The sequence below is a fragment of the Callorhinus ursinus genome, unplaced genomic scaffold (assembly GCF_003265705.2).
Source record: "Callorhinus ursinus isolate GAN/ISIS: 27379988/994484 unplaced genomic scaffold, GSC_fseal_2.0 scaffold31, whole genome shotgun sequence".
Taxonomy (NCBI): Eukaryota; Metazoa; Chordata; class Mammalia; order Carnivora; family Otariidae; genus Callorhinus; species Callorhinus ursinus.
This window is the reverse complement of record NW_027397093.1, coordinates 16297584-16319845: the sequence shown is the minus strand read 5'-3', so window position 1 is coordinate 16319845 and position 22262 is coordinate 16297584. Positions and strand designations below refer to the sequence as shown.

The window sequence follows — 22262 nt, the reverse complement described above, 5'->3', positions numbered from 1 at the left end:
GAGGGGAAGAATGAAGGGGAGTAAGTCAGAGGGGGACTCGAACCATTAGAGACGATGGACTCTGAAAAACAAACTGAGGGTTCTAGAGGGGAGGGGGGTGGGGGGATGGGTTAGCCTGGTGATGGGTATTGAAGAGGGCACATTCTGCGTGGAGCACTGGGTGTTATGCACAAACAATGAATCATGGAACAGGACATCAAGAACTAATGATGTAGTGTATGGTGATTAACATAACAATAAAAAATTTAAAAAAGATTTTATTTATTTATTTGATAAAGAGAGAGAGCACAAGCAGGGGGAGTGGCAGGCAGAGGGAGAGGGAGAAGCAAGCTCCCCACAGACCAGCAGGAGCGTGATGTGGGACTGGATCCCAAGACCCTGGGACCATGACCTGAGCTGAAGGCAGTCGCTTAACCAACTGAGCCACCCAGGGGTCCTGGATATCAGAGTTATACTGGCATCATGAGTTAGGGAATGCTGTCTTCTAATTTCTGAAAGTTTGTAATTATTTTTTTCTTAGATGTTCATTAGAATTCACATCTGAGCCTGGAGTTTCTTTTTCTTTTTTTTTTTAAGATTTTATTTTATTTTTTTAAGTAATCTCTACACCCAGTGTGGGGCTTGAACCCACAACCCCGAGATCAAGAGTCTCACATGCCACCAACTGAGCCAGCCAGGTGTCCTGAGCCTGGAGTTTCTTTGTGGAAGAATTTCTGATAAATTCAATTTCTTTAATTGGCTATGCAGATTTTGTTTCGTCTATGGTAGTTTTGATTGTAATTTTCAAGGCATTTGTCCATTTCACCTAAGTTGTTAAATTCCTTGGCAAAGAGTTATTAGAAATTCCTTATTATCTTTTCAATATTTGTAGGATCCATAGTGATGTCCTCTTTTTAATACTTGATATTAGTAATTTATGTTCTTTTTTACTTATCAGTTTAGCTAGGAGCTTATTAATTAGTTGATCTTTTCAAAGAAGCAATTTTAGGGTTTGTTATTTTCTCTATGGTCTTAAATTTTGTTGATTTCTGTTTTAACTGCAAGCTTTGTTGACAAAGTAGAGTAAATTTTGTAAAAACATAATCAATTTTATTCCCCTGCTGAAAACCTTCAATCATTTCCCATGGCAATTAGGATAAAAGACAAAAGTATTACATATCCTGTAGAGCCCTCCATGACCTTGCCTTTTGTCTACTTCTCCAACCCCATTTGTTGCTACTACCTCACTCACAATGTTTCACTTGCAGTGGACTTTTGACAATTCCTATGGCAAGCCGAGCTTTTTCCTTTCTGAGACTATTCTCTTCACCTGGGCCATTCTTCCCCTACAACTCTGCATGGCTATTTCCTTTTTATCCTTCATGTGTCAGTTTAAAGGACAGCATATCGAAGAAACTTTCCCCTGACCATTCTAAAGTAGCTCTCTGATCCCTACATCCCACAATTATTCCATATCATGTGATCTGTTTACTTACTTAATAAGCACTTTCTGTAAATTATCATTTTTGATTAGTTTATGTTTGACATGTCCAAATTTATTTGATGTTAGAGTTTCATCTGAATAGGATACTACTGTGTTGAAGTACAGCCTCAAGGCTAGTTAGGCTGTAGATTCAGACTGGCTGAATTTGAATCCTAGATCCACCACTTATTGTGTGAATTTGGGCAAGTTATTTGATCTCCCTGAACCTCCATTATTCTACCTGTAAAAAAGGGGTATTAAATAGTACCTATCTTATAATTGTTGTAGAGATACAGTTAAGGCATCAAAAGTGCATAAAACAAACCATGGAATATAGTAAGTCCTCAGGAAATACACATAACTTATTGTCATTGATTTCTAGGGCCTAACACAGTGTCTGTTATTCAAAGAATGGATGTGAAGAATTGTGTAAAGTGTGCAGTTGTTATTCAAGTGTGTCAGCTATCATTGGCCCAAGTCCTCAAGGCAATGCATTACTCATATAATATAGGCTTTACTATTTGCCATTCATCTTGGCTCAAATTAGCAACAAGACATTTCTATGAAACAAGTCAAATGAATTTTTCAAATTGCTCTTCTCATGGACTATTTGTGCCTTATTTCTCCCTACTGAACATAAAGTCTCCAAAAACAGGGACTGAGCCCTATTATGGTGCCACACCACACTCCTTATAGGGGATGAAGGCATAGCTCTGCCCTTGAGAGAACCAACTTGGGGGCACATAGGTAAACAGGCAGTTACCATAAAGTGTGGTACATACTCTTATTAGAGAAATACCTGATGTTAGATGCTGTAGGACATCCATATCAGACTGAAAGTACAGCTAACAGACCTCCCAAGCTAAGCTCTCCATAATGCTGATATAATGCCTGACACACAATGGGTGCTGAATATATGGATGCTGAATACCCAGAGGGGGAATAGGGTAAGATGTAATTATATATACCCATTAACTTTTCTAACTCCATACCCTTGAGAGCTAGGAGTGGTACCTCACTTATCAATCGCTGGACCAGATCATTGTCCCATTCTATAGATCAAAGGGCTATTCCCACAAAAGGCAGGAAGAGTAACAATGGAAATCAAAACAGAAATAGTCAATCTTCAGTGGACGATAACCTGGCAAGATACACTTTGGGTCATTAATCTGAAATAAATCAGATATAAATACAGTTATTATTTTAAATATTCTTCTGTTCTGACTACTTATGTTTAGCATTTGTGCTTCAATAATGTGAATATTTTTTAATAATGTGAATAGTTAAAAAAGAGAAATAATGGCCAAAATATGAATAAAATTTATTTTTAATATCCTACATATTCTATAACACATAGAATGCAAATTTTTATTTAAAAAAATAGTCGCAGTCCTCTTTTATTGATAACATAACTGAGACACTTATTTCATACATTTAAATTATCTTGAGATTTGATAACAATATTTAGCTACAATGTAGCCCAGAAATGAAAATATACAAAATAGTTTTAAGAACACATGTATTTCTACCTGTGGGTACACTTACAAATCATACAAAGATACATATTTATTTTAAAATAAAGACTTTGAAAATGAAACCAGTTCATCTAATTTTTACCAAGATATGACAAAAAATCTTTTATGCAAACAAAATTAAAATTGAAGCAGAAATAACACCTTCAGCTTAGTTTTCTAATACATCAATTAGATGGTAACTAGACTTATGGTGATTATTTTGCAGTAAATACAAATATTGAATCATTACATTGTGCACCTGAAACTAATATATTGTTATATGTCAATTTTACCTCAATAAAAAAATTATAAAGTTAGAACAATTAAAATAGTTTGCATTGATCAAAAAGAATCACATCAATTCTACAAATCACTATTTCTGAGGACAGAACTATAATTGTTCCCTTCCCATTTCTGTCATGCTTACAATAAAAGATAAAAAGTATTCTAAATACAATAAATGGAATTCTTATATTTTAAACCATTTTAATATAAAGAATAGCAATCAAATCGTGTCTTACATTTCTACTTAAGGTTATATTGCACTAAAATTATTTTACATGGAAGAACTAGTTGATGTATCATGACAAAATACCTTCAGAACATTCTTTGACATTCACATCTATATTAATGGATATTTCACAGTCCACTTAGATAAATTTTCTAGTGTATACCAAATCATCTAACAAAAACAAATCTATAATGCTAACTGTTTTGAGAGCAAAGATATTCAGTATTTATTATTACTGCCTTTGGGAAATACACTGACTTTTAAAAACAAATTTAGTCAGTCATAGTACCTAGTACCTAGTAATAACATATGAGCAATACCTGAAAATTCTTCATTTATTGTTGAGTTTCTACAAGGCTAATTTTTAAATACAACATTTATTTTATTTAAAAACAAAAAGAAAAAGTGTCAGTCCTTTTATGCAGTGGAGCAGAATTATGAGAAGAGAGATAATAAGAATAATCTTCAATGCTGGCATCTAAGCTACGTGTTTTTAAGTTTTTAAAAAAAATTTTTTTATTTTTAGTAATGTCTATATCCAAAGTGGGGCTTGAACTTATGACCCCAAGATTAAGAGCATGCTCTTCTGGGTGGGTCAGCCAGGTTCACCCCCCCAAGCTATGTTTTATATAACTTAAAAATTCAGTTTTCATCATTCTGCTGCAATATAACCAAGCCTATAACCAATGTTAGAGTCTTTGAAAATCATGATTATAATTAAAGCTTGGAATTAAAGCATGATAAAGCTAATGGCAACCTCCTGAATCCCATTTTAAGTTAGTTCTACTTCCAAATAACACTTTAAAACAGTTTCAAATAACCTAACTGATTAGCCAGCATCAGCTTAGGAATTTTTTTCAATGTTCTAAGGTATAACTTTTGGCATCAAAAAGCACAGTAAGCACTTTTGATTTGTGATGAATAAAAAAAAAAATCAAGTACTAAAAAACCAGTGGTTCCTGTGACAAGGCAAATATCCCCTTCAAGTAATGTTCCTCCCAAAATTAAAGTAACATTTTATTTCTCCCTCTGAGATATTATTAAGGAAAAGAAATCATGATTTTCTTTAGTTGAGGTGCAAAAACTGCTTCATAAGTTCATATGTTGTAAAAGCCACTGCTTGAGAGGGAACACAGCGAATGTAATTAAGAGATAAACCACGATATAATCCTCTTCGAATTCCGTGGTGTCCATAGACATACTTCAGAGTCTCCCACATGGTACTGAAAGACAGTGGTTAAATGATGGCACCGTTATACCCACTCAAGAAGAGACAATTTCAGGATTCATAACAGAATTCTTTAAAAAGATTTTATTTATTTATTTGAGAGAGAGAGAGAGATAGTACAAGTAGGGGGAGGGTCAGAGGGACAAGCAGACTCCCCACTGAGCACGATGCCCAGATGGACACAGGGCTCGATCCCAGGACCCAGAGATCATGACCTGAGTGAAGTCAGATGCTTAACCCACTGAACCACCCAGGCGCCCCCATAATAGCATTTTTAAAAGAAGCCAAAATGCCATCTTCAATAGGTTTTGGAAGGCAAGTGTAAAAACAAGCTGAAAATTCACACTAAAGCAGCAATTCATTCCAAACAAGTACAAGCATTATGCACAGAATTGCCGGGTTCATTAGTACAATCTATTTTGTTTGGACTATGCCTGTAACATTTACTGGCAACACTATCTCATAATAATACCTGGACTACTGGTAAGACCGCAGTCCTATCTCCCTACTTGATTTAAACACTACATTCCCTAAAGAAAATGAACAATGACAAATAGAGAACTTACAGGCACTTTTCATATTCTGGGAGAACAGTTCCTAATTGCATTCGCCGACGAGTTACATCAAATGGGTAGCTAAAAGAAGAAAAAGGCAGAAGGACTTAAAAATGATTTTTAGTGTTCTATGCAACAATTATTGAATACAAAGCCCTATATATTATTTCCTTAGAAAAGAATGTGTTCCGGGCGCCTGGGTGGCTCAGTTGGTTGAACGACTGCCTTCGGCTCAGGTCATGATCCTGGAGTCCCTGGATCGAGTCCCACATTGGGCTCCCTGCTCAGCAGGGAGTCTGCTTCTCCCTCTGACCCTCTTCCCTCTCGTGCTCTCTATCTCTCATTCTCTCTCTCTCAAATAAATAAATAAAATCTTTAAAAAAAAAGAAAAAAAAAAGAAAAGAATGTGTTCCTATACCTTTATCGTTTTGTCTAATCTGGGAGTTAGTATATAAGCACGTGAATAAATTAAATAGCAATACAAAGGTCTTGTTTTGCTTATGTGGTTCCATTGGGTTAGATAATTCTTCTCTCTCATCATTACAATATAGAGTTCTATTCATTCCTCAAGACCAAATTAAATGCCACTTTCTGAAGATTCAAACTGGGTATTTTTCATTGTTGGAACCTAAGACAGGGTTTGTCAACTTTGGCACTATTAACATTTTAGGTTGGGTAATTCTTAGTTGTGGGGGTCTATCCTGTGCACTCTGGGATGTTTAAGTGCATCCCTGGCCTCTACCCACTACATGCCAGTAGCATACCCTCAGCTGTGACAATCAAAATTGTCTCCAGTCATTAAATAAATGTCCACTGGAGGCAAAATCACCCCCAGTTGAGAACCACTACTCTAAGAGTATTCAGTAAGTCCCCCTGTATAGAGTAGACTAACAAAAACTTTTCCTTAAGGGAAAAAACCAACAATATACATATTGCATTTAGAAGACAGAGAAAATTCTATGTAAAAAAAATTACCTAAAATGAAATATACAAAAGCAATCTCTTTTAGGAGTGGGACCCCAGGTGATTTTTTTTAATTACTTTTATTTTGCTAATATTGACTACTTGTGTTAGGTCTTATGCTAAACAATTTATGTAAACTATCGCATTCCATCTTCACAACTGCATGAAGTAGGTACTATTATCCCAACATTAATAAATTAAATCTTAGAGACATTCTCCAGTGTGACAAGCTTTCTACTTTCTTATTCAAAGATCTCCATGGTACGTAATATATACCTAAGTGATATATGACAAAAATGATATACTTTTATATATATTTATATTTACAATGAAATGTTATAATTGAAAAGAAACCATGTTTTTTTTAACCAAACAGCTTAAGAAATAACATTAACCAATCACTGAAGCTCCGTATGCATTTCAATAGCATCTCCAGGAATTATTTTTTAAGGAGCATGGTAAGAGGAAGAAACTTTATGAGAATTAAGGGACAAAAACCTCAACCTGAAGGATTTGGTTTCCAAGCAGGAAAAGATGTATGTGAGTACAAGGAATTGGTTAGTAGAAAGGAGAGAAGGTAAGAAGACCAGGTACAAGGAGAAGAGCAAGGGAAATAATAGTAAGAAAGAAAAAGCATGCTAGGCAGTGTTCTATAGTAAAAACTGATAAGACAGAGTGACACTTGGAAATGTACAATGTGAAAATTGATTTTGAGGTATTATCAGGGCTAGAAGATTAATGGTTATCAGTCACAAATAGGAAAGCTAGGAGCTGAGGATTGTCACCAAGAGGAAGACAAGAAAGGAGTATCTGAACTGGAGTTTGCACTGATGGCAGAAGTCCAATAGAAACCTCCAAGAGCTGGGGCGCCTGGGTGGCTCAGTCAGTTAAGCGTCTGCTTTCAGCTCAGGTCATGATCCCGGGGTCCTGGGATTGAGCCCCGCATCGGGCTCCCTGCTCCGTGGGACACCTGCTTCTCCCTCTCCCACTCCCCCTGCTTGTGTTCCCTCTCTCGCTGTCTCTCTCTCTCTGTCAAATAAATAAATAAAATCTTAAAAAAAAAAAAAGAAACATCCAAGAGCTTGCTAGAGAAGTAATGGAGAATCAGTAATGAAGATTTAAATAGAATTTGTTATCTGTGCAGAAGTGACCACTGAAACCATAAAGATAGATGAGCTCTCCTAGGTATTTATGGGAAGGGCAGAGGACGAAGGTCAGGCTGGGCCTTAACAACTCAGCATGACTAGGGAGGTGAAGGAGGATATGAATCAGCAAAATGCCTGAAAAGGGAAGCCCAGAAAGGTTGATTGCCATGAGAGGGTACTGTTACAAAAACCCAGAACCAGGACAATTGGAAGGAAGCAAAAGAACTGAGAGGGAGCCTTTGGATTTGGTAAGAGTCTACAGATGTAGAATACAGTTTAAGAAAAGAAGTGGGAAAGATTTTAAGGATCTACATTGGAAGTGAGTGGTAAAGAAAAAAGGCAGTAAAAGCAAGAAGAGAATCAGGTAGCTAAGGGTGATCATGTTTCTGCAAATGAGCAAGGTTCCAGAGTCAGGTTTCCAAAAGTAAACCACACACCTTTTCTTTTTAACCTTCAACCTCCTATGATCTGCTTCCACACACACGTACACTGAACCTGCTTTCGCAAAGGTGATTCTTCATTGTAAAATCCAATGACCACTTTATGTCTTGGTATTTATCTTACTTTGACTTTTCTTTTCCATTGGATACTTTTTTGTCTTTGTGACACTACCACTTCCTGTTTTTCAGGATACTCCTCAGTCACAGAAAGCTTTTCTTCTTCTTCCTGACAAGTTCCTTCTTCTTAGTGTTCCAGCCTCTTTCGATCTCATCTACTCAATCTCTCTTGGGCTGGGAAATTCTTGGAAATCACCTTTCCAATTACAATATAGTAATACCTTTATATTCCCACTACAACTTCTATTAATATATAATTCATTGTATTGCTACTGTCTTAATAAGAATATAGGCTTTTTGAGGCCATAATTTTGTTTTTCCCTCAGCAAATGTCCCAAAGTCTAGTACACTGTCGGGCACAAAGGAGGCCTTCGAGATTTAGTGCAAGAGAAGTGCCTCCTTACACACACACGCGCACACACACACACAAATGGCTCAAATTTCAGAAACTCGTAAAGGCAAATTCATGAGAAAATATGGGTGAACACCATACTTTTTTTTTTTTAAGAGTTTATCTATTTATTTGACAGAGAGAGACACAGCGAGAGAGGGAACACAAGCAGGGGGAGTAGGAGAGGGAGAAGCAGACCTCCTGTCGAGCAGGGAGCCCGACACGGGGCTCGATCCCAGGACCCTGGGATGTGACCTGAGCCAAAGGCAGACGCCCAACGACCGAGCCACCCAGGTGCCCCATACTTTTTTTTTTTTTAAGATTTTAATTATTTATTTGATCGGGAGACAAAAAGCACAAGGCAGAGCAGCAGACAGAGGGAGAGGGAGAAGCAGGCTTCCCGATGAGCAGGGAGCCCGATGTAGGGCTCAATCCCAGGACCCTGGGATCACGACCTGAGCCGAAGGCAGACGCCTAACCAACTGAGCCACCCAGGTGCCCAGGGTAAAGACCATACACAGTAATTCTTTCTAGCTTGCTGTCTTTTTTTCATTCTTTCATTTAAAAAAAACTTTTTAAAGATTTTAAGTAATCTCTACACCCAATGTGGGGCTTGAACTTACAACTCTGAGATCAAGAGCCGCATGCTATATGGACTGAGCCAGCCAAGCACCCCTCTTTCTTTCTTTTAAATGAATCCACAGGAATTTGGACGGGTTTAAACTAATTTGGTCAATTTGGCACATAATTATTTATAATATGCTTAAGGTGCTACATCTGGAAAAATGTATTCAATTACTGCTTATATTTTGCAAGGGATCCTGTGTTTTAATAATCTATTAGAAAAACTAAAATGATTAATGCTGAAAATCAAGATTGAGAAACTGCAATTTGATTGAATTAAGTTGATGAAGAAACTTACGATATTGTCTGTGCTATTGCTCCAGCAACACCACCACAAAGTAAGTTTATGTGGGTTTTCAGAACTAAGACATTAGGATTGTCTGATGAAGGTCTGCCAAGAAGGGTAGGAGCATGGGAAAGCCCAACACTCTTTAAGGTACCAAAAGTAAAAAATGAAACACCTGAAAAACAAAATACAGATTCACCACTATGCTTAACATTACATAAACCAAGAAAAGACACCATTCTTCATAATAAACAATTAACTCAAGGAACAAACTATACATTTCCTGATTTCTGATGTTTGGCTTTTTCTAGAAGAAAAAGGTTTAATTAATGTTTATAAATAACCTAAAGATGACAAAATAACCACCTATAAAAATTATAGCTGTGGTTTTCATACACTTACACTTCAGTTTACTAAATAAAGGCAGTAGTTGAGTATAAATGCCACCTTATATATTAATAGAATTAAGTAGTTTTCCAAGGTTTCACATGAGTAAAACTTAAATTCATGATTAATAATTACAAGTAAATATGACAACTGATATTCACAATAACAATGACAGTGGTAAGATAAAAGCAAAAACTTTAGGAGTGACAAAGAATTGTTATTTTATCTCAGTGTCTAATTTTTGAAGAGTTGTGACCATGAGAGAAATGTTCATATTGGATCACAAGACACGTGAAATCTAATAAATATTATCAATAACATGCACTTGGTGCTTGCTGAACATTTACATGATTTTGTAATTGACCCATTAAAGTCTCACATCAACAAAATAAAGAATAGAATTCAAGCAATCCTATCAACTAAACATTACTCAAGATAACTTGATATCTACTAAATTTTAAAAAAAATATTTAAAATATACATGATGCTTAACAAGAAATGAGCACTAACAAAACTTTAGTCTAGGAGAATACCTCAATATATGCATTTATTCATTTTTTTGAAGATTTATTTATTTATTTGTCAGAGAGAGAAAGCGAACAAACAGGGGAGCAGAGGGAGAAGCAGGCTCCCCGCTGAGCAAGGAGCTGGATGTGGGACTCAATCCCAGGACCCTGGGATCACAACCTGAGCCAAAGGCAGACGCTTAACTGACTGAGCCACCCAGGCGTCCCCGCATTTATTCTTTATACAGAATTCTTATTATAGTATTTTGAATTGATGGTATATAATTTTAGAATATTCATATACTTTTCTATTTGGGAAATCTATTTTAAAGACTTAATCTAAAATCTGAAAAAGCTCACAATGAGGAAATTCATAGCAAGTTAAATGTAGGTTGAAAAAATTAGAAATATACAAATGATGTGGAATAGTATTCAGTGAAATATGATGCAACTAATAAAAAGGACATTTGTGAAGAGTATTCAAATATATGAAAAACGTTTGGGAAATGGGGGAAAATGAAGGAAGAAAATTATATATATACTATAGGTTAAAATATATTTTAAAAACAAAAAATTTAGAGAAGAAAATAGAACAAAAAATTCTAAGTTCTGCTTCCAACACAATGGCAATCTAGGTATTCTTTTTTTTTTTTTAAGATTTTATTTTTTTATTTGACAGAGAGAGACACAGTGAGAGAGAGAACACAAGCAGGGGGAGTGGAAGAGGGAGAAGCAGGCTTCCCACTGAGCAGGAAGCCCGATGTGGGACCCGATTCCAGGACCCTGGGATCATGACCTGAGCCGAAGGCAGATGCTTAATGACTGAGCCACCCAGGCGCCCGCAATCTCAGTATTCTGAATGACTTTGTCATTGCTATTGGACTTGCAAAAAGGGTGAGAAGGTCTCCAAAAACCCCAGCAACACAACCTTCCAAAAATATAAGCTGGAGCCCACTTGGGAATTGTGGGCCCATGAGAGAGGTGAAGTGACTCAATACAATGAAGCCAATAACAGAAAGCTATTGAGATGGATCTTGCCACTGGGTTTGCAGAAGATGGACTCATTGGGTCTGAAACTCGGAGATTAAGATCAAGTAATGGGCTCATAATTAAAGAACATCAACCATAGAAGGAGGCAAATAAATTTTTTTAAAGATCATTTATTTATTTATTTGAGAGAGAGAGAGAGAGGCAGAAGGAGAAGCATAGGGAGAAGCAGACTCCCCACTGGGCAGGGAGCCCGATGCGGGACTCATTCTGAGGACCCTGAGATCATGACCTGAGCCAAAGGCAGACGGTTAACTGACTGAGCTACCCAGGCGCCCCAGGAGGCAAATAAATTTATACATTTATAAAACAGTGGGTAAGGGTTCAGAAAAATCAGTGAACAAGAAAGAAATTTTTGAAAACATAAAAAGAAAAGCCACAGGTATAAATCAAATAGCAAAGTATAGAAACAAATATAAATGTATCAATAATCACAACTATTAGGTGGGCTAATTGGCAATTAAGGATTTTACAGACCAGATTTTTAAAAATATCCAGTTACATAATGATTGCAAAAGAAATATCTAAAACATAAAGACATAAAAAAAAGTAGAAAATAAAAGGATGAAAAAAGATATACCAGGCAAATATTAACTTGGATCTGTCCAAAAACCAATTATGAGTTAAGGGGAGGGGGCAGGGATTTGAACCATGAATATACTAGATGATATTAAGAATTCTTTTTTAGGGGCACCTGGGTGGCTCAGATTTAGGTTAAGCATCTGCCTTCAGCTCGAGTCATGATCTCCAGGTCCTGGGATAGAGCACCATGTCTGGCTCCCAGCAGCGGGGAGTCTGCTTCTCCCTCTCCCTCTGCCTCTCACCCTACTTGTGCTCTTTCTGTCTGTCTGTCTCTCTCTCTCTCTCTCAAATGAATAATAGAATTTTTTTAAAAAAAAGAATTTTTTTTAAAGTTCCATAATGGTATATGGTTATGCTTTAGAAAAAAGCATAGAGAGGAGCTGAATACTGAAATATTGTGGATGAAATAAAATGGATTTGCTTTAAAACAATTTGAGATGAGAGTGGAGGGAATTATTTAGGGGCACAGATGAAACAAGACTGGTAGTAAGTTGATCGTTGTTGAAGGTAGGTGCTAGGTGCATGGTGGCTCATTATACTCTTGCCTACTTTGAATATGTTTGAAAATTTCCACATTTTAAGCAAAAACAATAAAATAATAAACTCATGGGATGCAGCTGAAGCAGGATTTGGGGGGGGGAAGCCTACATTAGGGAAAAAAAAAATCCAAAGGTTGAAAATGAATGCGGTGGGGCGCCTGGGTGGCTCAGTCATTAAGCGTCTGCCTTCGGCTCAGGTCATGATCCCAGCTTCCTGGGATCGAGCCCCGCATCGGGCTCCCTGCTCGGCGGGAAGCCTGCTTCTCCCTCTTCCACTCCGCCTGCTTGTGTTCCCTCTCTCACTGTCTCTCTCTCTGTCAAATAAATAAATAAAATCTTAAAAAAAAAAAATGAATGAGGTAAGCATCCAACTGAAGAATAAGCCTGAGGGGGGATGCCTGGGTGGCTCAGTTGGTTAAGCGACTGCCTTCAGCTCAGGTCATGATCCTGGAGTCCCAGGATCGAGTCCCGCATTGGGCTCCCGGCTCAGCAGGGAGTCTGCTTCTCCCTCGGACCCTCCCCCTCCTTATGCTCTCTCCCTCTATCTCATTCTCTCTCTCAAATAAATAAATAAAATCTTTAAAAAAAAAAAAGAATAAGCCTGAGGAAGGAGATAATTAAGATATGAAAAAGAATCAATGAAATGGAAAACAAAGGTAGACTAGAGAAGAAAATAAAAGCCAAAACTGATTCTTTGAAAAATCTAATAACTGATTAAACAATGAAAAATGGGCATGGCAATAGAACAGATTAAAAAAATATGAAGAAATAAGGGAATTCTTTAGCCAAAATAAAAGAAAACTAATACAAAAGGGTCAAGTTTAAAATGGAAAAGAAAGGTATAAATTACCAAAAATGGTTCACAAAAGATAGAAAACCTGAATGTTCCTACAACCATTTAAGAAATTAAACCAGGATTTTAAAAATCATCCACAATGAAAACTTTCAAGAAATGGATAATTCTAATTATTTTATAGAGATTATTTCTGAAGATGGAAAATGAGGAAATACTCTTCAACTCATTTATAAAACCTATATAACCTTGATACCCAAACCACACAAGGATATTATAAGAAAAGAAAATTACAAGCTAATCTCGTTTAGAAATACAGATGTAAAACTTTTAAAAACAACTAGCAAACTTAATTCAACAGGATATAAAAAGGTCATGATGTCATAACCAATTTGGGTTGATCTTAGAACATCTATTAATGTCATTCATCATATTAAAAGATTAATGGAGAAAACTTATGATCACCTCTGTAAATGCGGGAAAGGATGTCTGATAAAATTCAACATCAATTCACATAAAAATTCTTACCAAAACTTCCTTAACGCCATACATCAACATTATGCTAAGTGAAGAAGTATTACAACAGTCCCTTTAAAATCATTAAGGAGCCAAAATGCCCAGTATCATCACTTCTATTCACTGCTGCACTGTAGGTCCTTAGCTATTACAGTAAGCTAAGATAAACATAAATAAATAAGGAAATAAGGATTAGAATGGAAATTTAAAAAATGATATAATTTGTACAGGATATGAACTGCCCACACAGAAACCCCAAAGCATCTACAAGTAACATGGTGGCTGGCTATAATATCAATAAGTAGGATAATGGCTAGCTATAAGATCATAAAAAATTAAGTCAAACAATAAACTGAAATTACTAAAAGACACAACACAGCTTATATGGTATCTATAAATATATCTAACAAAGATGTCCAAGACATTCAAAATCCCAACAAGGGTTTTTGTGCAATATCAAAAACTGATTCTAAAATGTGCACGCAATAGCAGAATATCTATAGTTCTTACATTCCTTAAAAAAAAAAAAGCAAAAAGCATAAGGTAAAGGGACTTATCCTACCAAATATAAAGACTCAGAAAACTGCACTCTATTATTTTTTTAGAAGCACCACTGCAGATCACTGGGGAAAGGAGGGGCTACTTAATAAATGGTCCTGGATCAAATGGTTATCCTTAAGGAAGAAAAAAATAAATCTAAATGGAATAGGGGCTTGAGTACAAAATGCTAAAATTTAAAAATCATTCTTAGAAAAGAATAAAAGATCAAGATTCTGCCAAATTTGAAAATACCTGCATATGGAGCCATTCCTAATATAGTGGGCATCAGGCCTCTGTAAAATCCAAGGAAACCACCTTCCTTTTGAATGAAGAAAAATTAGAAGTGAGATTATATTGTGCTTAGTATGAAAACATCAGAAAAACAAAAGCCTACATTCCAATGAAAAATTTATTCTGGAACCCACCCTTAAACATAGATGTGTCATAATTTTTATTAATATCAATAACCATAAAAGAGTTTAAATAACATTCAAAATATCAGTAGAGCTTGTGACTCTTGATCTTGGGGTCAAGAGTTCAAGCCCCATGTTGAGCATAGAGCTTACATAAAAAAAGGGGGGGCACAATATAGGTGAGAAAAGTAAATGTGAAATACCTTTGCATAAATTGTTTTGAATGCATGAATAATTCCTGTATAAGTGTGTTCCCCTTTCACCTGGAATGCTAGGCGTACTCTCACCATGTCAAGAGGGTAAGTACAGATAACTGCTGTCATACCTGAAAAAAAAGTAGAAAGTTAAATGTAAAATCATATATATGTATCTTCCTATCATTAGTAGTGCTCTCAAATTACAGCAATGCTGAAAACCCAATGCAATAAAAAATGATAGCTTACTGAGAATTATATCATAATATCATCAGCTGAAAAACAACCTTGTAGGCAAAGGGTCACTTTGTAAAATCTTTTCAAATTCTTCCCACTGTGAAGTTATATTATTAACAGGAAAATAGTACAGTGTAGGTGGATCATGAGTATTTTTTTTTTAAATGTGTTTGTTTTTTTTTTTTAAGATTTTATTTATTTATTTGAGAGAGAATGAGAGATAGAGAGCATGAGAGTAAAGAGGGTCAGAGGGAGAAGCAGACTCCCTGCTGAGCAGGGAGCCCGATGCGGGACTCGATCCCGGGACTCCAGGATCATGACCTGAGCCGAAGGCAGTCGCTCAACCAACTGAGCCACCCAGGCGCCCCCATGAGTATTTTTTTTAATTCTATTTCTTGTCTATTCCCAAATAGGATACCAGAAAGGAAAAACTATCTTCTAGCACTAGGCAAGATACTTGACTTTTTATTTACTATCTCTGATCCTAAAATGAAGAGATGTTTTACTTACCAAAGGAGTTTTTTTTTTTTTAAGATTTTATTTATTTAGTTGACAGAGAGCGTGAGGGCGTACACATGAGCAGTGGAAAGGGAAAGGAAGAAGCAGGCTTCCCGATGAGCAGGGAGCCTGAGGCAGGGCTCAATCCCAGGACCCTGGGATCATGATCTCAGCTGAAGGCAGATGCTTAACCGACTGAGCCACCCAGGCACCCCTTGGAATTCTTATAAAAATAAAATAAAGGCATTTTTTTTTAAACTTCATAGCATGATCATTATTTTCTTTTTAGTACTTTGGTAAATTTGTTGTTGATGAAACATAATAATATAAATGTTCATAGTCATAGAAAATTTGTTTTAGGATTAAAAATCTGATAAGCAAATTTAGTATTAAGTTCTAGATTTTCATCAATATATAATTTTCAAATTTCATGAACTATCCAGCTGAGCTATTTTAATTAAATCATCTATTTATTTTTTAAAGATTTTATTTATTAATTCATGAGACAGAGAGAGAGAGAGGCAGAGGCAGAGGGAGAAGCAGGCTTCCCGCAGAGCAGGGAGCCCGACGTGGTACCTGATCCCAGGACCCTGGGATCATGACCTGAGCCGAAGGCAGACGCTTAACTGACTGAGCCACCCAGGCGTCCCTTAAATCATCTATTTTTAAAATAAGTATTATCGGGCGCCTGGGTGGCTCAGTTGGTTGGGCAACTGCCTTCGGCTCAGGTCGTGATCCCAGAGTCCCGGGATTGAGTCCCGCATTGGGCTCCCTGCTCGGCAGGGAGTCTGCTTCTCCCTCTGACCCTCTTCCCTCTCGTGCTCTCTATCTCTCATTCTCTCTCTCAAATAAATAAATAAAATCTTTAAAATAAAATAAGTATTATCTTTTTAAAATTTTTATTTCAGTATGTTAACATATAGTGTTAGTTTCAGGTGTACAATATAGTTTCAACAATTCTATACATTACTCAGTGTTCAAGATTAAGTGTACTCCTAATCCCCTTTACCTAGTTCCCCCATCCCTCCATCCACCTCCCCTCTGGAAACCATCTATTTGTTTCCTGTACTTGACTCTGGTTTTTGTTTTGGAGGGTTTTTTGGGTCTTTTTTTCCCTTTGTTCCTTTGTTTCTTAAATTCCACCTATAAGTGAAATCATTTGGTATTTTTCTTTGACTTATTTGGCTTACCATTATATTCTCTAGCTCCATCTATGTTGTTGCAAATGGCAAGATTTCATTCTTTTTTATGGCTGAATAATATTCCTCTGTGTGTGTGTGTGTGTGTGTGTGTGTGTGTGTGTGTGTGTGTGTGTATCTCTCACATCTTCTTTATCCATTAATCTATTGATGGCCACTAGGGCTGCTTCCATAATTTGGTTATTGTAAATAATGCTGCAAAAAACATAGGGGTGTGTATATCCTTTGGAATTAATGTTTTCATATTCTTTGGGTAAATACGCAGTAGTGGAATTACTGGATCATATAATAATTCTATTTTTAATTTTTTGAGGAATTTCCATATTGTCTTCCAACAGTTTGCATTCCCACCAACAGTGCACGAGGGTTCCTGTATCTCCACATCCTTGTCAGTACTTGTTTCTTGAGTTATTTTAGCCATTCTGATCAAGATGTAAGGTGATGGGACGTCTGGGTGGCTCAGTCGTTAAGCGTCTGCCTTCAACTCAGGTCATGATCCCAGGGTCCTGGAATCGAGCCCCGCATTGGGCTCCCTGCTCTGCGGGAAGCCTGCTTCTCCCTCTCCCACTCCCCCTGCTTGTGTTCCCTCTCTATGTCTCTCTCTGTTAAATAAATAAATAAAATTTAAAAAAAAAAGATGTGAGGTGATATCTCATTGTGGTTTTGATTTGCATTTCCCTGATGAAGGGTGATGTTGAGCATCTTATGTGTCTGTTGGCTATCTGTATGTCTTCTTTGGAGAAATGTCTGTTCATGTCTTCAATTTTTTAATTGGATTATTTGGGGTTTTTTTTATGTTGGGTTGTATCAGTTCCTTATATATTTTGGATACTAACCTTTATTGGATATATCATTTGCAAATATCTTTTCCCATCCAGTAAGTTGTCTTTTAGTTTTGTTGGGGCACCTGGGTGGCTCAGTTGGTTAAGCGACTGCCTTCGGCTCAGGTCATGATCCTGGAGTCCCGGGATCGAGTCCTATGTCAGGCTCCCTGCTCAGCAGGGAGTCTGCTTCTCCCTCTGACCCTCTTCCCTCTCGTGCTCTCTATCTCTCAATCTCTCTCTCTCAAATAAATAAAATCTTTAAAAAAAAAGGTTGTCCTTTAGTTTTGTTGATAGTTTACTACACAGAGCGCTTTTTATTTATTTTTTTAACTTTTTAAAAGATTTTATTAATTGAGAGAGAAAGAGCGAGAGAGAGCACAAGCAGGGTGAATGGCAGAGGGAGAAGCAGACTCCTTGCTAAGCAGGGCGCCCAATGCAGGAATCAATCCCGGGACTCTGGGATCATGACCTGAGCTGAAGGCAGACACTTAACCCACTGAGCCACCTAGGCACCATCTTATTATTATTTTTAAAGATTTTATTTATTTATTTGAGAGACAGCACAAGCAGGGGGAGGGACAGAGGGACAAGCAGACTTCCCGCTGACCTGCCACCCAGGCACCCCTATCTATTATTATTATTATTTTTTAAGATTTTATTTATTTAATTGACAGGGAGAGAGAGCACAACCAGGGGGAGCAGAAGAAGGAGAGGGAGAAGCAGGCTCTCCACCAAGCAGGGAGACCAATGCAGGGCTTGATCCCAGGACTCTGGGATCATGACCCAAGTTGAAGGCAGACGCTTAATGGATTAAGCCAGCCAGGTGCCCCACCCCAATTTATTTATTTTTTTAATTTTATTTTGAAGTAACCTCCATACTCAACATGGAGCTCAAACTCACAATCTTGAGATCAAGAGTCACACACTCTACCCACTGAGCCAGCCAGGAGCCCCAGAACCTTTTTATTTTGATGTAGTAAAAAACTTCTATTTTTTGTAAAATACCAAAGAAATGTACGTCCAATGTAGAAAAATTAGACGAAATATATAATAAATTAAACATATACATATTCATCCACCAGTAATAATCACTTAAATATATAATATCTTAAATCTTTATACATGTGTATTTACACACATGTAGACACACATTTAAAACGTGATAATAATGTAATTCTGGGGTGGCTGGCTTGCTCAGTCAGTATAGCATTCACCTCTTAACCTTGGGGTCATGAGTTCAAGCCCCACATTGGATGTAGGAATTACTACAAAATAAAAAACAAATTCAACATTATCTGGATGTACCCTTTTTTTTTTCTTAGAGAGAGAGAGAAGAGAGAGAGAACACAAACAGGGTGAGCTGCAGAGGGAGAAGAAGTGGACTCCCTACTGAGCAGGGAGCCCGATGTGGGACTCGATCCCAGGACATTGGGATCATGACCTAAGCCAAAGGCAGGTGCTTAACTGACTGAGCCACCCAGGCACCCCTGGATGTACCTTATTAATTAAAACAATCCTCTTAGACATTTAGGCTGTCTAACCTAATTTGCTATATGCTCCATTATTTGCTATATGAAATTGTAATAGCGAAAAATGCTTTGGTGAATGACCTTATAACTAAATATTTTTGTGTATCATTTTCATTATAGATAAATTCCTAAAATAGAATTATTAGGTCAGGGGCGCCTGGGTGGCTCAGTTGGTTAAGCGACTGCCTTCGGCTCAGGTCATGATCCTGGAGTCCCAGGATCGAGTCCCGCATCCGGCTCCCTGCTCAGCGGGGAGTCTGCTTCTCCCTCTGACCTTCCCCCTGCTCATGTACCCTCTCTCTCTCATTCTCTCTCTCAAATAAATAAATAAAATCTTTAAAAAAAAAAGAATTATTAGGTCAAAGGCTAAGGCTATTAATACAAATTGTCTTCCAGAAAAATTGTGTCAATTTGTAATGTCAGCCATTAGAATAAAAGTCCTATTTTCCTGACTGCTCAGGAGTATTAGACAATTATTAGACAATTAGAATATTCAATTATTGGATAATTTTCCCAACATTTAATGGACAAAAAGCATCCTCTCTGTTATTCTGGCTTGTTTCTTATATGACTTTTTCTTTTTTTCCTTTTTTTTTTTGGTTTTGTAACTTTATTTGACACAGCTGTCAGTTCTCATCCATATTGATTGTATAGATTTTTCAAAGTGGTGCCAGATTTTTGAAAATGGTTACCTATTTTGTATATAGGTAACCAACACATATAGCTTCTTTGATGAATCTTCATCCTCATTACATTTTTTTTCTTTATTTTTTAAAAAATTTATTTATTTGAGAGAGAGAGCATAAGCAGGGGCAGCAGGCAGAGGGAGAAGCAGGCTTCCCGCCGAGCAGGGAGCCTGAGGTGGGGCTTGATCCCAGGACCCTGGGATCGTGACCAGAGCCAAAGGCAGACGCTTAACTGACTGAGCCACCCAGGTGCCCCATGTAGGCTTTTAACACTACCTTTTAAACATGATAAATTTGGGTGCCTGGGTGGCTCAATCAGCTAAGCATCTGCCTTCGGCTCCGGTCATGATCTCAGGGTCCTGGGAATGACCCCTGCATTGAGCTCCCTGTTCAGTGGGGAGTCTGCTCCTCCTCCCTCTCCCTTTACCCCTCTCCTCTGTTCATGCCCTTTCTCTCAAATAAATAAATAAAATCTTAAAAATAAGTAAGTAACTAATTTTAAAAAGGAAAGTGATTTCCATTGTAGGAGCTCCTGGGTGGCTCAGTTGGTTAAGCATCTGACTCTTGATTTCTGCTCAGGTCATGATCTCAGGGTTGTGAATTCGAGCCCCTGAGTCAGGCTCCACTCTGGGCCTGGAGCCTGATTAAGATTTTCTCCCTCCAGGGGCGCCTGGGTGGCTCAGTTGGTTAAGCGACTGCCTTCAGCTCAGGTCATGATCCTGGAGTCCCGGGATCGAGTCCCGCATCGGACTCCCTGCTCAGCAGGGAGTCTCCTTCTCCCTCTGACCCTCCCCCCTCTCATGTGCTCTCTCTCTTTCTCATTCTTGCTCTCTCAAATGAATAAATAAATAAAATCTTAAAAAAAAAAAAAGATTTTCTCCCTCCCTCTCCCACATGGGTGCACTGTCTCACATAAGACAAAACAAAACAAAACAGTGATTTCCATTCTCTTGGCCTAATTTAACTTTTTAGTTTTAATTTTTTTTAGTCTGTTTAATTTTATTAGACCTGAGGTATCTTACCCCATTTACTTAGCAAATGCTACTGTAATTTTGCATCCATTTTTATCAGCCCAGACCTAAATCTGTACTAACTTTCAGAGCTTCCACGACTCCTTGAAAAAGTCTACATCAGTTTGCCATCCCTTGTACGGGAGGTGGAAAAGAATGTTCTTACGTTATTATCTAGGTATCTTTCATAGCATCTCTACCTGGATAATTATAACATTATCTGAGCTAAAAACCTACACAGCTAATATACAGGTAATACTTCAATGCAAACACATGCAACTCTTAGTTCTCCCTCGAGAATGACAAAAACTAAATTCCTTTAGTCAATGAAGGGAAAGTCAGTTTAAATAACATGTGAAGTAATGGAATTTAATTACTTTGGATCAAGATTAGCCTAATGATGGGCAGAACAGGTTTGACTGATGGAAGAAAAGGCTGATTTATGATTAGCGTATCTGTGGTACAGCTGTGATACTTTAAACCTTCCATTCTTTAGTTTGCCCATAGCAATAAAGACTATGTGCCAAGCACACCATATCAGGCGCCTTACAAATACTACCTTTAATCCTCACGTGCCAAACACCACCAACAATCCTACAAGGTAGAAGATGGGTATTATTATTATTACTGCTTTAAATTTGAGAATATTGAGGTTCAAAGTAGTTAAGTAACTTGACCAAATTCATGGTTTTCTGTATCACAGAGTAGGATTCGAAATGAAGTTTTCTGGCTCATCCCAGACATATGTTGCTTTCCTGTCATTTTGTTTCCTTATTAAACATTTGCTTAGTAATTGCTAAACTTAATTTATTTCAGAAATTCCATCTGTCAATTCCGCACTGCAGCCAGTTTGATTTGTGAGCTCTTTATCTGTGCTATTTGTTTTCAAGCTATTCATTTTCAAACTTCTAATGGTATTCAAACCAGCCAGGTATGGCAGTCAAGGCAGTGACTTTTCTAAATGGCTTCTTTTAAGCTGAATCTAAATTAATACAGTACAAAGGTGGTGTTCCTGAGACAAGGTTTGGCAATAACATTACATTTAAGTTATAGCAAATACCTTATTTTCCAGGTATTTATAAAACTACATGTTTTGAGGGGCGCCTAGGTGGCTCAATCATTAAGCGTCTGCCTTCGGCTCAGGTCATGATCCCAGGGCCCTGGGATGGAGCCCCACATGGGGCTGGGCTCCCTGCTCCGTGGGAACCCTGCTTCTCCCTCTCCCATTCCCCCTGCTTGTGTTCCCTTCCTCACTGTGTCTCTCTCTGTGGAATAAATAAATAAAATCTTAAAAAAAAAAAAAACTACATGTTTTGAAAGTTGACTTAATTTTTTTTACAGCTTGTGCTAAAGATTTTGCAAGGGAAATTTTTAGAAAATAAAATTAGGAGAGATTATCTACAAAACAATTCCATCTTTAATGGAATGTTTCACATTAAGAAGTGTAACGAAGAGAATCAAAAGGCTGACCATTTTAAGGTTTGATTGTGCTGACACACATAACTTGGTTAAAACTCAGCTTTTGCA

The 22262-nt window shown here is 37.3% G+C and overlaps 1 protein-coding gene across 2 annotated transcripts in view; it reads right to left on the bottom strand.

Annotated features, from left to right (window-relative positions):
- Positions 1-2771: 2771 nt before the first annotated feature.
- Positions 2772-22262, bottom strand: part of SLC25A16 (solute carrier family 25 member 16) — a 45951-nt gene continuing 26460 nt past the window's right edge. For both annotated transcript variants that reach the window (XM_073878911.1, XM_025850319.2), the window contains 5 exons: positions 14762-14883; positions 14398-14464; positions 9248-9410; positions 5282-5350; positions 2772-4710 (listed from right to left, as the gene is read on the bottom strand). In XM_073878911.1, coding sequence (XP_073735012.1) covers positions 4554-4710; positions 5282-5350; positions 9248-9410; positions 14398-14464; positions 14762-14883 — 578 coding nt within the window. In that variant the 3' untranslated portion in view covers positions 2772-4553. The remainder of the gene's footprint in view (positions 4711-5281; positions 5351-9247; positions 9411-14397; positions 14465-14761; positions 14884-22262) is intronic.